Source organism: Scyliorhinus torazame, chromosome 2 (genome assembly GCF_047496885.1).
Source record: "Scyliorhinus torazame isolate Kashiwa2021f chromosome 2, sScyTor2.1, whole genome shotgun sequence".
NCBI classification, from domain to species: Eukaryota; Metazoa; Chordata; class Chondrichthyes; order Carcharhiniformes; family Scyliorhinidae; genus Scyliorhinus; species Scyliorhinus torazame.
The window spans coordinates 13,777,293-13,795,651 of NC_092708.1; the positions used below are offsets into that span (position 1 = coordinate 13,777,293).

The window sequence follows — 18,359 nt, forward strand, 5'->3', positions numbered from 1 at the left end:
CGTGACCACACTCGCCACTGGGGCCCTATACAACAGCTGCACCCATCTAACATACCCCTCTCCGAACCCAAATCTCCTCAACACCTCCCACAGATAATCCCACTCCACTCTATCAAATGCTTTCTCGGCATCCATCGCCACTACTATCTCCGTTTCACCCTCTGGTGGGGCCATCATCATTACCCCTAACAACCTCCGTATGTTCGTGTTCAGCTGTCTCCCCTTCACAAACCCAGTTTGGTCCTCATGAACCACCCCCGGGACACATTCCTCTATTCTCATTGCCATTACCTTGGCCAAGACCTTGGCATCTACATTGAGGAGGGAGATTGGTCTGTAGGACCCGCATTGTAGCGGATCCTTTTCCTTCTTTAAAAGAAGCGATATCGTTGCTTCTGACATAGTCGGGGGCAGTTGTCCCCTTTCCTTTGCCTCGTTGAAGGTCCTCGTCAGTAGCGGGGCGAGCAAGTCCAAATATTTTCTGTAAAATTCAACTGGGAATCCGTCCGGTCCCGGGGCCTTTCCCGTCTGCATGTTCCTAATTCCTTTCACCACTTCTTCTACCGTGATCTGTGCTCCCAATCCCATCCTTTCCTGCTCTTCCACCTTGGGAATTTCCAGCCGATCCAAAAACTCCATCATTCTCTCCCTCCCATCCGGGGGTTGAGCTTCATACAATTTTTTATAAAATGTCTTAAACACTTCATTCACTCTCTCCGCTCCCCGCTCCGTCTCTCCATCTTCGTCTCTCACCCCCCCTATTTCCCTCGCTGCTCCCCTTTTCCTCAATTGGTGTGCCAGCAATCTGCTCGCCTTCTCTCCATATTCATACTGTACACCCTGCGCCTTCCTCCATTGTGCCTCTGCAGTGCCTGTGGTCAGCAAGTCAAATTCCACATGCAGCCTTTGCCTTTCCCTATACAGTCCCTCCTCCGGTGCTTCCGCATACTGTCTGTCCACCCTCAAAAGTTCTTGCAACAACCGCTCCCGTTCCTTACTCTCCTGCTTCCCTTTATGTGTCCTTATTGATATCAGCTCCCCCCTAACCACCGCCTTCAACGCCTGCCAGACCACTCCCATCTGAACCTCCCCATTGTCATTGAGTTCCAAGTACTTTTCAATGCATCCCCTCACCCTTAAGCACACCCCCTCATCCGCCATTAGTCCCATATCCATTCTCCAGGGTGGACGCCCTCTTGTTTCCTCCCCTATCTCCAAGTCTACCCAGTGTGGGGCATGATCCGAAATGGCTATAGCCGTATATTCCGTTCCCCTCACCCTCGGGATCAATGCCCTACCCAACACAAAAAAGTCTATGCGTGAATAGACTTTATGGACATAGGAGAAAAACGAGAACTCCTTACTCCTAGGTCTACTGAATCTCCATGGGTCCACCCCTCCCATCTGCTCCATAAAATCCTTAAGCACCTTGGCTGCTGCCGGCCTCCTACCAGTCCTGGACTTCGACCTATCCAGCCTTGGTTCCAACACCGTGTTAAAGTCTCCCCCCATTATCAGCTTTCCGGTCTCTAGGTCTGGGATGCGTCCTAGCATTCGCCTCATAAAATTGGCATCGTCCCAATTCGGGGCATACACGTTTACCAACACCACCATCTCTCCCTGTAATTTGCCACTCACCATCACGTATCTGCCCCCGTTATCCGCCACTATAGTCTTTGCCTCGAACATTACCCGCTTCCCCACTAATATAGCCACCCCCCTGTTTTTCGCATCCAGCCCCGAATGGAACACCTGCCCTACCCATCCTTTGCGCAACCTAACCTGATCTATCAGTTTCAGGTGCGTTTCCTGTAACATGACCACATCTGCTTTAAGTTTCTTAAGGTGTGCGAGTACTCGTGCCCTCTTTATCGGCCCGTTAAGCCCCCTCACGTTCCACGTGATCAGCCGAGTTGGGGGGCTTCCCACCCCCCCCCCCCCTTGCCGGTTAGCCATCATCTTTTTCCAGCTTCTCGCCCAGTTCCCACGCGGCTGTATTTCTCCCAGACGGTGCCCCCCCGCCCATCCTTTCCCGCACCCACTCCCCCCTTTCCCCAGCAGCAGCAACCCAGTAATTCCCCCCTCCCCCCCCCGCTAGACCCCCCGCTAGCGTAATTACTCCCCCCATGTTGCTCCCAGAAGTCAGCAAACTCTGGCTGACCTCGGCTTCCCCCCGTGATCACGGCTCGCCCCGTGCGGCGCCCCCTCCTTCCTGCTTCTCTATTCCCGCCATAATTATCATAGCGCGGGAACCAAGCCCGCGCCTCTCCCTCGGCCCCGCCTCCCATGGCCAACGCCCCATCTCCTCTCCCTCCCCACCTCCCCCCATCACCACCTGTGGGAGAAAGAAAAGTTACCATACCGCAGGATTAGAACATAAAACCCCTCTTCGCCCCCCCCATTCGCCCCACCACTTTGTCCAAACGTTCTTTTTCATAATCCACTCATTCCAGTTTTTCTTCTACAATAAAAGTCCACGCTTCATCCGCCGTCTCAAAGTAGTGGTGCCTCCCTTGATATGTGACCCACAGTCTTGCCGGTTGCAGCATTCCAAACTTTATCTTTTTTTTGTGAAGTACCGCTTTGGCCCGATTAAAGCTCGCCCTCCTTCTCGCCACCTCCGCACTCCAATCTTGATAGACGCGGATCACCGCGTTCTCCCATTTACTACACCGAGTTTTCTTCGCCCATCTAAGGACCATTTCTCTATCCTTAAAACGGAGAAATCTCACCACTATGGCTCTGGGAGCTTCTCCTGCTCTCGGTCCTCGCACCATAACTCGGTATGCTCCCTCCACCTCCAACGGACCCGTCGGGGCCTCCACTCCCATTAACGAGTGCAGCATCGTGCTCACATATGCCCCGACGTCCGCCCCCTCCACACCTTCAGGAAGGCCAAGAATCCTCAAGTTGTTCCTCCTTGCGTTATTTTCCAGTGCCTCCAACCTCTCCACAGATCGTTTCTGGTGTGCCTCCTGTATCTCCGACTTCACCACCAGGCCCTGTATGTCGTTTTCATTCTCTGCTGCTTTCGCCTTCACGACCCGAAGCTCCTGCTCCTGGGTCTTTTGTTCCTCTTTCAGCCCTTCAATCGCCTGTAATATCGGGGCCAACAGCTCCTTCTTCATTTCCTTTTTTATCTCCTCCACGCAGCGTTTCAAAAACTCTTGTTGTTCAGGGCCCCATATGAAACTGCCACCTTCCGACGCCATCTTGGTTTTTGCTTGCCTTCCTTGCCGTTGTTCCAAAGGATCCGCTGCAATCCGGCCACTTTCCTCTCCTTTTTCCATCCGTGTCCAGGGGGAACACCCTTCTGGTTTACCGCACGGTGTTTTCAGCCGTTAAAATTGCCGTTGGGGCTCCTATCAAGAGCCCAAAAGTCCGTTTCACAGGGAGCTGCCGAAACGTGCGACTCAGCTGGTCATCGCCGCACCCGGAAGTCTTCTTCTCATGTACTTAATGATCTGTTGAGCTGCTCGCAGAAAAATGCTTTTCACAGTACCTCGGTACACGTGACAATAAACAAATCCAATCCAATCCAATCCAATTCTTACCCGTCGTGGCCCATACGCACCTCATTTCGGCACTTTTGGTTCAAAATGTTTTGTTTTGTTTTCAGGCGACCCTTAGGTTGCCATCCCTATGCTATTTACATCCTCAAACATTTGGATGGTAAATCGCACAGCCTGCGAGACGGCTCGAACTGTTTCAGTATTTTTAAGTGTGTCTTGTCCTGAATATTCGGTTTAAAAAAAAAAATGAGGGAGTCACATCTGGCGAAAAATTGTAAAGGGAGAATTGACATGCTAACAGATGAGATATTAAACCAAGATAGTAACAGACACTATGCTTGATCCCCACAGAACCCCAGAAGCTCCAGGAAAAGAGATGAAACAAAGAGAAGAGAAAGAAGAAGAACCATGAGGACATCCTCCGTGTTGCTCATCACCCTAATGAACATTTGGTTGCGCGCAAACTCCCTGACCCCAACCCCCCCAGCCGTTAATGATTCATTTCCACATAGCACCCAGAGCCCAGTCACAAGCGACACCACACCATCTTGGTGCGACAGGTTTATAACCTGGTACTCCCTGTCCTACTTAGTAGAATCCCTACTAGTATTGGCGATACTCTGCAGCATCGTGCAGACTATCCGCATGAGGAAATGGCGAAGGAGAGCCTACCACGCTCGCACCCCGGTAGAGAGAAGATCCCCTATTTTCGTTATGACCAGACCCCCGACCCCCGCGGTCTATAATAAAGGACATTCGTTTGCGTTCCCTTTTGTGAATAAAGAAATGTATTTCATGAGTGATTGTACAATCCTGAGCTTGACTGCCAAGCCAGGCAAAATGTGAATAATGCTGCCATGATTTTGTGTATTGTTTAAGAAGTTAATATGATTGAATGTTTGAGTGAGTGTTGTTTAGTGAGGACAGTTAGAGGTACAGTTTTTTTTATTTTGTAATGCATGTCCCTGTTTTGACATAGCGCCACTTAGAATGTTAGTTAAAATTTTTCTTGCATAGTTACGGTCAGTGTAGAGGCCATAGAAGAGTGCTCGCTGGGTCAGGGGATGAAGACAACGCAGTTATGTGATCCTTCACGCTTCACGTTAGGATCACAAGGAGGGCGCGTAGCCACCTGAGTTGGCCACTTCCTGACTTAAAATGGAGAACCGCAAAGGCTGAAGGGACATTCAGCCAACACAGGCAAAGACTAGCAAATACAGAAATCATGTGTATTAAGACCTGTAAGGAACCAGACAGCACTGAAACCAGCAGCCATCTGCATAGTAATGTAGCAGCCATCTACATATTAATGAGTGATCACCGGGAACAATCAAAACATTTTAAGGTAAACAAAGCCAAGCCAGACTTCTCGGCGCCAGCAGGAGCCAACACAAATGAGGTTAACGGACACTTAAAGACCGCCCATCGATCAGGGAACCGCTCCAGCATTGGAGAAATCGAACCAAGTGATTGGAACGAAATCCAATCACTTGAAACCAGGTACGGGGTCCGCCCCGAAGGGCGGGAAGCCCCTGGGGACTATAAAGTAAAGCCCCCAAGTTCAAATCGTCCTTCTTGACAGGGTCACTCAGCAATGCGAAGCAACCCCTGAGAGTGAACTGTCCAGCGGCCTCCAAGCAAGTAAGTCTCAAGTCAACGCTCGCTACGAGATAGGCGCTCCTAGCTACCAGTCCATACCAGCTTTGAATCCCGCAGACTCAGGACCTGAATGAAAGGCCATTTGTTCCCCTGACCTGGTGGGCCAGTCCGAAGCTAAGTATAGGCCTGTTAGTGATAGAAATAGCCTAGAAAGTAGAGTTTATACATGAGTAGTGATTTACTGTGTATAATAAATGTGCTTTGATTTGAATCTTACTAATTGGTGTGTTGAGTTATTGATCATTACTTGAACTTGAACCTCATGGCAGTATCATAAAGATACCTGGCGACTCTCGAGTAAAGGTTATAAAACAGAGCCAATTGAACCAACCAAAAGTTAGCAACAATCCTTACCTTTCTCCATACCCACAGCAATATGATTGACTCTTACCTAGCAAGCCACTCACAGTTCAAGGGCAATTATGGATGAGCAACAAATGCTGGCATTACTTTAGTAAGGTACGGTTGGTCCACAGCGAAATTAAACTAACGGGCGTGATGTACCGGCCAAGTAACGGCCAAAGGGCAGTGCCAGGAGATCGCTCTTCCGGGATCCAACCACTGTGGATGGATCACTTATTAGCAAATCTGCAGATTAGAGTGAGACAGTTATTAAAGAACAAAGAAAAGTACAGCACAGGAACAGGCCCTTCGGCCCTCAAAGCCTGTGCCGACCATGCTGCCCGACTAAACTACAATCTTCTACACTTCCTGGGTCCGTATCCCTCTATTCCCATCCTATTCATGTATTTGTCAAGATGCCCCTTAAATGTCACTATCGTCCCTGCTTCCACCACCTCCTCCGGTAGCGAGTTCCAGGCACCCACTACCCTCTGTGTAAAAGACTTGCCTCGTACATCTACTCTAAACCTTGCCCCTCGCACATTAGACCTATGCCCTCTAGTAATTGACCCCTCTACCCTGGGGAAAAGCCTCTGACTATCCACTCTGTCTATGCCCCTCATAATTTTGTAGACCTCTATCAGTTCGCCCCTCAACCTCCGTCGTTCCAGTGAGTACAAACCGAGTTTATTCAACCGCTCCTCATAGCTAATGCCCTCCATACCAGGCAACAGTCTGGTAAATCTCTTCTGCACCCTCTCTAAAGCCTCCACATCCTTCTGGTAGTGTGGCGACCAGAATGAACACTATACTCCAAGTGTGGCCTAACTAAGGTTCTATACAGCTGCAACATGACTTGCCAATTCTTATACTCAATGCCCCGGCCAATGAAGGCAAGCATGCTGTATGCCTTCTTGACTATCTTCTCCACCACGGTGTCCAAATGCAGCAAGACCTGGACAATATCCAGGCTTGGGCTGACAAGTGGCAAGTTACATTCGTGCCACACAAGTGCCTGGCAATGTCCATCTCCTACAAGAGAGGATCTAACCACCATCCCATGACATTCAATCAATCAATCCACTGTTACCAGACTCCTAAACGATCCTCTTATGGACTGACCTCATTAACACAACCCCTGTATGCTTCAGCCGATGCCGATGGTTATGCAGTTACATTGTGTTGTCCTATTATGTATTTGCTTTGATTTTCTTTTCTTTTCATATACATAATGATCTGTTGAACTGCTCGCAGAAAAATACTTTTCACTGTACTTCGGTACACGTGACAATAAACAAAATCCAAATCCAAATCCACCTGTGTTGCCCCTTTCAGTGACCTGTGGACCTGTACACCTAGATCTCTCTGACTTTCAATACTCTTGAGGGTTCTACCATTCACTGTATAATATGCAGTCCCACAACCTACCCAAGGTGTTGGGGATCTAAACCCTTCGTCTTGGGAGACCTCGGGCGGACCTCAGTGCTGGTCTCCACAAACGGGGACCAGAGAGAATGGCACTGGTGGGGTTCTCCCAGATAATTGGAGGCTCCCAGGTGCTTGGCCTCTGGGCAGATTGGCATCCTGGCACTGCTGGTGACACCATGGAACCTTGGCACTGCCATCCTAGTACCACCAGACTGGCAAATATCGCACTGCCAAGGTACCCAGGTGGCACTGCCAGGGTGCCAGGATGGTGGTGCCAAGCTGGCACCCCAATTTTCTCCTCTGCTCACCGAAAGTCCTCAGTGCAGGAAATGGGGCTAAGTGTGGTCTTGCTGGGGAGTTCCCTGTTGAAGCCCCGAATCTACCTGAATGGGAAGAGTCCCGTTTAATAGCGTGGAGATTCTCGTCTCTCCGAGCGCTGGGAAACACCCGGTTAAACACGCTTGTTATGGGGTTCTGTTCCCATTCGGGTGGATCACGTCAAAGACTTTATTTTACAATTCGTACATGAGGCCAGGTCAACTTCACCGGGTACTCTGTCTTGTTGGTCGGTTCTACAGTGGCCGACCTTTTATACGGGTATGGATAAGCTACTCGACCCTAGCGATGGAAACAATTATCCCCACACCGTGCTGATTATTACATTCCTCGCCCATAAAGTCTGAAGATCCTCTCGAAGGACGAGGAGGCAAAGATGACAAAGAAGAAGAAAAACCCGAGAAAGACGAAGAAGGAGAAACCAGTGCAGCACTCGCAACAGCCGGTTGACGAAAGCGCTTCAGCTCCAGTAGGCCGCCGTCAAACAGATGAGCACGACTGGTCGGTGGATATCACGCTGGAGATATGTCTGGCCTGACATCCCCACACGGCACAGGGGGCAGTATCGGCAGCAGCCGAGACCCGAATCATTGTGGCATTCTTTCCAAGCCAATGGTCAATGCACATACTGTATCTCCTGAACGCCCCACGCAGCGCCATCGTGGAAAAGGGAGATTCGCAGCACCCGTCGGAATGCTAGGGAGCTGTTGCCCAGAAGCTTGTATGTTGTTGCTTGTAGTTTTTGTCCTTTATCGTGTCATTAGTTGTTTGGCTGCACAAAGCATCACTGCAAAAAAAAAAAACCCGAGCCGTTTCTGCGCACAGGGCACCAGGGACAGACAGCATGCCCATTTGGAATGTGACGGAGATCGCACCAGAAACAGTCGGCTGGATTCTCTGTTCCTGACTTCCACGACAGCAAATCTGGTGCCGCAGCTGGACCGATTCATCAGCTGTTAAGGGGCTAGCACCGGCACCACATGGAACAAAATCGAATTCCCACCATCCCAGCCAACAAGGTGGCACTGGTTGCGCTTGAGCGCATCCATACGGCTAATGGGTCGGCTGAGACCAGAGGGTACTTAGGGGATTGGCCTGGGGGTATGCCATAACGACCAATGGCTCTAGGTTCACAGTGGGCACTCAGCGGTGTGTGCAGCTGCATGGCTGCCTTGCAGGCTGCGGCAATGGTGTTCCGTGCCTGTCCATCCCGGCCCCACAGCCCACCGCCTTGCCACCCCCCCGCTACTCCCCCCGGCCCTGGCAAAAGCCCCCCCGGCCCGCGGCATGGATCTAGGCCGAGTGTGGCAGCGCTGAACACTGTCCGCAGCCGGCACGCCAGGCTCACGGCCGCTGGGCCCACACGTGGCCCATGCCGTCGGGAACTCGGCCCATCAGAGATGGAGCATCGTGGGTGGGCCGGCTGACGACGTGCACACGCCGTTGTGGCCTCCAGATGACGCCAATTTGGAGGGGGCGGAGCATCACAAACCAGTGTCAAACCGCCGCCCGTCCCGATTCCGGCATTGGGAGCCATTCTCCGCCCGATTGCCGTTCCCGATGTCGGAATCGAGCTATGGAGAATTCCGCCAATCTTCTTTTGTGTCAGCTGCTGTAAGGGTTTCCCTCTAAACCTCAATGGATTCAGAGGCTTCTTGATACCACACTTGGTCACGTGCTGCCTTCATCTTAAAGGCTGTCACTTTCACCTTCAGTCGGTAACTGGGGGAGAGCCAGAACATTTAAATAGCATGCTGCTGAGGCAGCATATTGGGGTGTCCTTCAACATCTGTAACTACACGATGTTTCAGGTATATCTGTTTAACACGACAGAAACAGTTTACTCTCTCATTCTCATAAGAAAATAATTATTTTAAAAAGCCATAAATGATGTCCAGGTGATGTCTTTAGAAGATCTAGCAAATGTCCATACTAACCTTGCTTTCTTTTCCACTTGACCCAGTAAGTTTTTGTAAGCGGCAATCTCTTGCTCAAGCTGTGTCTTTACATTTAATAGCTCCTGATATTCACTTGCATGACGTACAATCCTTTTTTCTAGTACTTTACTGCATTCTTTCTGTTTGTATATATCTTTGTCCTTTTCTAACAGTGAGTTCTTCATTAATTCATCCTTTTGAGAAATAGTGATTTCAAATATGGATATGTTAAATTCATTCGAACAGCATTGCTTTTATTATCATCTAACCAAACACAGTGGCAAAAACAATGACATTAGTTTCATGAAACACTGGTGCGGCGTTCCCTCACTGCAGCGGGATCCTCCGGCCCGGCAGTCGGACAGTGGGGTTTCCCATTGTGGGCATGCCCAAGCCAGCAGGAAATCCGTGGGTGTCAATGCGCTGCCGGCAAAACAGAGGATCCTGGTGGCAGAGAATCCAACCTCAGGTTTGTTAACTGAGTATCGATGAAAGAAACTCAGTAGTTACGTGTCAGCTGAGTATAGCATATGGGCAAAATGTTATGGGGAGGAATTCAGATTTACCTCAATTCATCAGCAGGCATTGCTGAGAACTGCTGGTGGTGGAGTCTGCATGGTTTTCTTCAATGATATTAACAAATTCATTTCTTCCCCATGGACTACTAAAGAATTTGGATTAATCTGTGTTAGCACTTAGTCCAGTGCTGCTGAAATGCTGCATTACCAGAGCTGTTACTTCTCTGACACTATCTATCCCTCTCTTTCAATCCTGTGATCTCTTAGTGTCCTGAAAAACAGTCACCACTCAAAAGATATGTAAAACGTTACACGAGAACAAAAACATTTGAATAGAGAGCAGCTGAGACAGAGCACTGGAGAGAAACAGAACATTAAGATAAAGCACAGCAGAGGCATAACACTGTGGAAGAACTGGCACATTTAAACAGAAAACAGCAGAGGAAGAAGATACAGAGCTTAAAACAAATGTAGAGAAAAATTTGTGAAAGTGAAGACCTAGTGCAGAGGGAGGTGCAGCAGAGCCTGAGGGATTGGAGTAAGCATACTCTCCATAAACTTGAGGTCACCTAAAACTCTGGTGCCTATGTCTTAACTTGCACCAAGTTCTGTTTTTCTATCACTCATGTGCTCACTGACCTACATTGACTCCAAATCAACTAATGTGTTTATTTTAAGATTCTCATCCTTGTTTTCAAATCCCCTACAGGTCTCACTGCTCCCCGTCTCTGTAATCTAATCCATCCTTGTAGTTCGCTGAGACATCTGTGCTCCTCTAATTCTGACCCCTTGTGCATCCCAATTTTAACTGCTCCACCAATGGTGGCCCTAAACTCTGGAATACCTTTCCTACACCTATTTATTTATCTATCTTGCTTTCCGACTTAAAGACACTTGACAAAGGTTTTGATTATTTGGCCTAATACCTCCTTATGTGACTTGGTGACAACATAGTTTGTTTCTATAACCCTCCTGTGAAGTGCCTTGTGATGTTTTATTACACGAAAGGCACTATAACAAAAAACAAAGAAAAGTACAGCGCAGGAACAGGCCCTTTGGCCCTCCAAGCCTGTGCTGATCATGATGCCCTCACGGTCCACATCCCTCTATTTCCTCCCCATTCATGTACCCATACAGATGCCTCTTAAATGTTGCTAATGTGCCTGTTTCCATCACATCTTCTGGCAGCGCGTTACAGGCACCCACCACTCTGTGTGAAAAACGTAACCCACACATCTCCCTTAAACTTTTCCCCTCTAACCTTGAATCTGTACCCCCTTGTAATTGACACTTCCACCCTTGGAAAAAGCCTCTGACTATCCACCCTGTCTATGCCTCTCATAATTTTGGAGGCCTCTATCAGGTCTCCCCACAGCCTTCGTCTTTCCAGTGAAAACAATCCTAGATTATTCAACCTCTCCTCTTAACCAACACCCTCGAGACCAGGCAACATCCTGGTGAACCTTCTTTGCACTCTCTACAAAGCTTCCGCTTTTCTGATAATGTGGTGACCAGAACTGCACGCAATGCTCCCAACAGCTGCAACATGATTTTTCAACTCTTGCACTCAACCTCGGCTGATGAATGCAAGCATGCCATATGCCTTCTTAATCTCCTTGGCCACCAATGTTGTCACTTTTAGGGAACTGTGGACCTGCACGCCCAAATCCCTCTGTATGTTAATGTTCCAAAGGGTTCTGCCATTTACAGAATTATTCATACCTCGATTTGATCCTCCAAAATGCATCACCTTGCATTTTTCCACATTAAACTCCACCTGCCAATTCTGTGCCCAAGTTTCCAATCTATCCATATCCTGTTGGAGGCTCTGACAATCCTCAGCACCATGAGCAACTCCGGCACTCTTCGTGTCATCCGCAAACTGACTAACCAGACAACCCGCAGTTTCCTCCAAATCATTTGTATATATTACAAACAACAAAGGTCCCAGCACTGATTCCTGCGGAACGCCACTAACTACAGATCTCCATTCTGAAAAACATCCTTCCATCACTATTCTCTGTCTTCTATAACCAAGCCAGTTCTGAATTTATCCAGCCTGCCCACCCCGAATCCCATGTGATTTTAGATTTCATACCCGTCTGCCTTGTGGGACCTTGTCGAATGCCTCACTAAAGTCCATATATACTACATCCACACCCCTTCACTCATCAATTTTCTTTGTCACCTCTTCAAAAAACTCAATCAAGTTGGTGAGACATGACCTTCCCCATACAAAACCATGCTGCCTGTCACTAACAATCCATTTTCCTCCAAATGTGCATATATCCTGTCCCTCAGTATCTTTTCCAGCCACTGATGTCAGGTTCACCGGACTATAATTTGCTGGATTATTCCTCCTTTTCTTAAATAAGGGAATAACATTGGCTATTCTCCAGTCCTCTGGAACCTCGCTTGTGGTCAAAGAGGATGTGAAGAAATCTGTTAAGGCCCCAGCTATTCCTTCCCTTGCCTCCCGCAGTAACCTGGGATAGATCCCATCTGGCCCTGGGGACTTGTCTACCTTAATGCAATTTAGGATACTCCACACTTCTTCCTTTGGTATACTGGCGTTCTCAAGATCGTTCACACAACTATCCCTGACCTCAACATCCGTCATGTCCGTCACCCTGGTGAATATCCGCTACAACGATTTCACCCACGTCTTGTGGTTCCACGCATAACTTCCCTCCATTGTCCTTGAATGGGCCTGTTCTTTCTCTTGCTACCCTCTTGCTCCTAATATATGCATGAAAAGTGTTGGATTCTCCTTGACCATGTTTGCTAAAGACATTTCATGGCCCCTTTTAGCCCTCCTAATTCCACGTTTAAATTCCTTCCTACATTCACTGTACTCCTCAAGGGCTTTGTCAGTGTTTAGATGCCTAGACCTATCGTATGCTTCCTTTTTCCTTTTGACTAAGCTTACAATTTCCCTCGTCATCCATGGTTCCCAAATCCTGCCATTTCTATTCTTCATTTTTGCGGGGACATGCCTCTCCTGCACTTCAACTGGCCTTTAAAAGCCTCCCATGAATCAGACGTGGAATTACCTTCAATTAGCTGTTCCCAATCCACATTCCCCAGTTCCTGTCTAATTTGGATGTAATTGGCCCTCGCCTAATTAAGCTCCCTCACCCAAAGAACAAAGAACAAAGAAATGTACAGCACAGGAACAGGCCCTTCGGCCCTCCAAGCCCGTGCCGACCATACTGCCCGACTAAACTACAATCTTCTACACTTCCTGGGTCCGTATCCTTCTATTCCCATCCTATTCATATATTTGTCAAGATGCCCCTTAAATGTCCCTATCGTCCCTGCTTCCACTACCTCCTCTGGTAGCGAGTTCCAGGTACCCACTACCCTCTGCGTAAAAAAACTTGCCTCGTACATCTACTCTAAACCTTGCCCCTCTCACCTTAAACCTATGCCCCCTAGTAATTGACCCCTCTACCCTGGGGAAAAGCCTCTGACTATCCACTCTGTCTATGCCCCTCATAATTTTGTATACCTCTATCAGGTCGCCCCTCAACCTCCTTCGTTCCAGTGAGAACAAACCGAGTTTATTCAACCGCTCCTCATAGCTTATGCCCTCCATACCAGGCAACATTCTGGTAAATCTCTTCTGCGCCCTCTCTAAAGCCTCCACATCCTTCTGGTAGTGTGGCGACCAGAATTGAACACTATACTCCAAGTGTGGCCTTACTAAGGTTCTATACAGCTGCAACATGACTTGCCAATTCTTATACTCAATGCCCCGGCCAATGAAGGCAAGCATGCCGTATGCCTTCTTGACTACCTTCTCCACCTGTGTTGCCCCTTTCAATGACCTGTGGACCTGTACTCCTAGATCTCTTTGACTTTCAATACTCTTGAGGGTTCTACCATTCACTGTATATTCCCTACCTGCATTAGACCTTCCAAAATGCATTACCTCACATTTGTCCGGATTAAACTCCATCTGCCATCTCTCCGCCCAAGTCTCCAAACAATCTAAATCCTGCTGTATCCTCTGACAGTCCTCATCGCTATCCGCAATTCCACCAACCTTTGTGTCGTCTGCAAACTTACTAATCAGACCAGTTACATTTTCCTCCAAATCATTTATATATACTACAAACAGCAAAGGTCCCAGCACTGATCCCTGTGGAACACCACTGGTCACAGCCCTCCAATTAGAAAAGCATCCTTCCATTGCTACTCTCTGCCTTCTATGACCTAGCCAGTTCTGTATCCACCTTGACAGCTTACCCCTGATCCCGTGTGACTTCACCTTTTGTACTAGTCTACCATGAGGGACCTTGTCAAAGGCCTTACTGAAGTCCATATAGACAACATCCACTGCCCTACCTGCATCAATCATCTTAGTGACCTCCTCGAAAAACTCTATCAAGTTAGTGAGACACAACCTCCCCTTCACAAAACCATGCTGCCTCTCACTAATACGTCCATTTGCTTCCAAATGGGAGTAGATCCTGTCTCGAAGAAATCTCTCCAGTAATTTCCCTACCACTGAAGTAAGGCTCACCGGGATTCCTGTAGTTCCCGGGATTATCCTTGCTACCCTTCTTAAACAGAGGAACAACATTGGCTATTCTCCAGTCCTCCGGGACATCCCCTGAAGACAGTGAGGATCCAAAGATTTCTGTCAAGGCCTCAGCAATTTCCTCTCCAGCCTCCTTCAGTATTCTGGGGTAGATCCCATCAGGCCCTGGGGACTTATCTACCTTAATATTTTTTAAGACACCCAACACCTCGTCTTTTTGGATCTCAATGTGACCCAGGCTATCTACACCCTTCTCCAGACTCAACATCTACCAATTTCTTCTCTTTGGTGAATACTGATGCAAAGTATTCATTTAGTACCTCGCCCATTTCCTCTGGCTCCACACATAGATTCCCTTGCCTATCCTTCAGTGGGCCAACCCTTTCCCTGGCTACCCTCTTGCTTTTTATGTACGTGTAAAAAGCCTTGGGATTTTCCTTAACCCTATTTGCCAATGACTTTTCGTGACCCCTTCTAGCCCTCCTGACTCCTTGCTTAAGATCCTTCCTACTTTCCTTATATTCCACGCAGGCTTTGTCTGTTCCCAGCCTTTTAGCCCTGACAAATGCCTCCTTTTTCTTTTTGACGAGGCCTACAATATCTCTCGTTATCCAAGGTTCCCGAAAATTGCCGTATTTATCCTTCTTCCTCACAGGAACATGCCGGTCCTGAATTCCTTTCAACTGACACTTGACAATAAACAAAACCAAACCCAAAATCAAAATCAAAATCTAATATGGGGGAAGTTAAAGTCACCCATCACAACTACCCTGCTTTTTCACACCTTTTCAGTATCTGACTACACAACTGCTCCTCTGTCTCGTGTGGGCTGTTGGGAGGTCTACAGTACACTCCCAACATTGTGATTTCACCCTTCTTATTCCTGAGCTCCACTCAAAATGCCTCACCGCAAGATCCCTCCAATGTGTCTTTCCCTCAACAAATCATGATCTGCTCCATAATCAGCAATGCAACTCTCCCACCTCTTTTGTTTCCCCTTCTGTCACGTCTAAAACAACGATATCTCAGAATGTTAAACTGCCAATCCTGTCCCTCTTTTATCCATTTCTCCGTAATTGCAATTACATCATAGTTCCATGTAGTAATCCAGGCTCACAGTTCATCTGTTTTACCCGTTGTATTTCTTGCATTGAAGCAGACGCACTCCAGACCTACAGTCCCGCTGAGACCCAAGGCTCCCTCTGCCTGCTCTTACTCTGCGCTGTGTTTATCTCAGATGCACTTTTTACCCCAGTCTCTACACTTACTGGTCTGCTGTTCCGGTTGCTGCACAACATAAATGTAAATTGTTGTTGGAATTACTGATTAATTTAAAATCAAGTTAAATCAATCTAAAATATTATCTAGAGATTAAATTGTTCTACTGTTAACTAATGCATAAAAATAATATTTATTATTGCACAGACCGCAGTTTGTGGACAGTGAGATTTGTCCTCAAGTTACTACAGGTCAGGAATGTGAGTTAGAGACACTCAGTAAGTACTATTAGGGAGGAGGAATTTTAAAATACTTTTCAGTTATTCCTCAGCGAACAGAATAGGTTTATGAACAGGTGAGAATGACAAACCTGCCATAAGACCATAAGACATAGGAGTGGAAGTAAGGCCATTCGGCCCATCGAGTCCACTCCACCATTCAATCGTGGCTGATTTCAACTCCATTTACCCGCTCTCTCTCCATAGCCCTTAATTCCTCGAGAAATCAAGAATTTATCAACTTCTGTCTTAAAGACACTCAACGTCCCGGCCTCCACCGCCCTCTGTGGCAATGAATTCCACAGACCCACCACTCTCTGGCTGAAGACATTTCTCCTCATCTCTGTTCTAAAGTGACTCCCTTTTATTCTAAGGCTGTGCCCCCGGGTCCTAGTCTCCCCTGCTAATGGAAACAACTTCCCTACATCCACCCTATCTAAGCCATTCATTATCTTGTAAGTTTCTATTAGATCTCCCCTCAACCTCCTAAACTCCAATGAATATAATCCCAGGATCCTCAGACATTCATCGTATGTTAGGCCTACCATTCCTGGGAACATCCGTGTGAATCTCCGCTGGACCCGCTCCAGTGCCAGTATGTCCTTCCTGAGGTGTGGGGCCCAAAATTGCTCACAGTATTCTAAATCGAGCCTAACTAATGCTTTATAAAGCTTCAGAAGTACATCCCTGCTTTTATATTCCAAGCCTCTTGAGATGAATGACAACATTGCATTTGCTTTCTTAATTACGGACTCAACCTGCAAGTTTACCTTTAGAGAATCCTGGACTAGGACTCCCAAGTCCCTTTGTACTTCAGCATTATGAATTTTGTCACCGTTTAGAAAATAGTCCACGCCTCTATTCTTTTTTCCAAAGTGCAAGACCTCGCACTTGCCCACGTTGAATTTCATCAGCCATTTCTTGGACCACTCTCCTAAACTGTCTAAATCTTTCTGCAGTCTCCCCACCTCCTCCATACTACCTGCCCCTCCACCTATCTTCGTATCATCGGCAAACTTAGCCAGAATGCCCTCAGTCCCGTTATCTAGATCGTTAATATATAAAGAGAACAGCTGTGGTCCCAACACTGAACCCTGCGGGACACCACTCGTCACCGGTTGCCATTCCGAAAAATAACCTTTTATCCCAACTCTCTGCCTTCTGCCTGACAGCCAATCGTCAATCCATGTTAGTACCTTGCCTCGAATACCATGGGCCCTTACTTTACTCAGCAGTCTCCCGTGAGGCACCTTATCAAAGGCCTTTTGGAAGTCAAGATAGATAACATCCATTGGCTCTCCTTGGTCTAACCTATTTGTTATCTCTTCAAAGAACTCTAACAGGTTTGTCAGGCACGACCTCCCCTTACTAAATCCATGCTGACTTGTCCTAATCCGACCCTGCACTTCCAAGAATTTAGAAATTTCAGCCTTAACAATGGATTCTAGAATCTTGCCAACAACCGAGGTCAGGCTAATTGGCCTATAATTTTCCATCTTTTTCCTTGTTCCCTTCTTGAACAGGGGGGTTACAACAGCGATTTTCCAATCCTCTGGGACTTTCCATGACTCCAGTGACTTTTGAAAGATCATCACCAACGCCTCCACTATTTCTTCAGCTATCTCCTTTAGAACTCTAGGATGTAGCCCATCTGGGCCTGGATATTTGTCTATTATTAGACCTCTTAGTTTCTCTAGCACTTTCTCCTTTGTGATGGCTACCATATTCAACTCTGTCCCCTGACTCTCCGGAATTGTTGGGATATTACTCATGTCTTCTACTGTGAAGACTGACGCAAAGTACTTATTCAGTTCCTCGGCTATTTCCATGTCTCCCATCACAAAATTACCAGCGTCATTTTGGAGCGGCCCAATGTCAACTTTTGCCTCCCGTTTGTTTTTAATGTATTTAAAGAAACTTTTACTATCATTCCTAATGTTACTGGCTAGCCTACCTTCAAATTTGATCCTCTCTTTCCTTATCTCTCTCTTTGTTATCCTCTGTTTGTTTTTGTAGCCTTCCCAATCTTCTGACTTCCCACTACTCTTTGCCACATTATAGGCTTTCTCTTTTGCTTTGATGCATTCCCTAACTTCCTTTGTCAGCCATGGCTGACTAATCCCCCCTCTGATAACCTTTCTTTTCTTTGGGATGAACCTCTGTACTGTGTCCTCAATTACATCCAGAAACTCCTGCCATTGCTGTTCTTCTGTCTTTCCCACTAGGGTCTGCTCCCAGTCGATTTTCGTCAGTTCCTCCCTCAAAGTCATGGCAAAGTTCAATACATAAATTAAGTAGTGTAAAATAAAGCAAAGAGTTTTAATCACTGCAAAATATTTAAATGATGCATCTTCTGGATTTATTCAGCAATGGCTTTGTTCTCTCCTGAATTAGACTAACAGGATCCTTGAAAAATTCAGAATATCCAGACAAAAGATTGGAAAATAGCTTGTGGGGTGATCTTTCACATCCATTTTCAGGGAGGGGGAGCAGCAAATCCTGTGATATATGTTGGCAACATTTCCTGTTCCAATTGTTCCCCCACCGATGACGTAGCGGTAATTCCAATGCTGAACATCGGGATC

General features: G+C 47.3%; 1 protein-coding gene across 1 annotated transcript in view; it reads right to left on the reverse strand.

The window, feature by feature from the left end:
- Positions 1 to 18,359, reverse strand: part of LOC140407752 (desmin-like) — a 293,366-nt gene that overhangs the window by 69,783 nt on the left and 205,224 nt on the right. Inside the window, exon 6 of the mRNA XM_072495041.1 lies at positions 9,215 to 9,408. Coding sequence (XP_072351142.1) covers positions 9,215 to 9,408 — 194 coding nt within the window. The remainder of the gene's footprint in view (positions 1 to 9,214; positions 9,409 to 18,359) is intronic.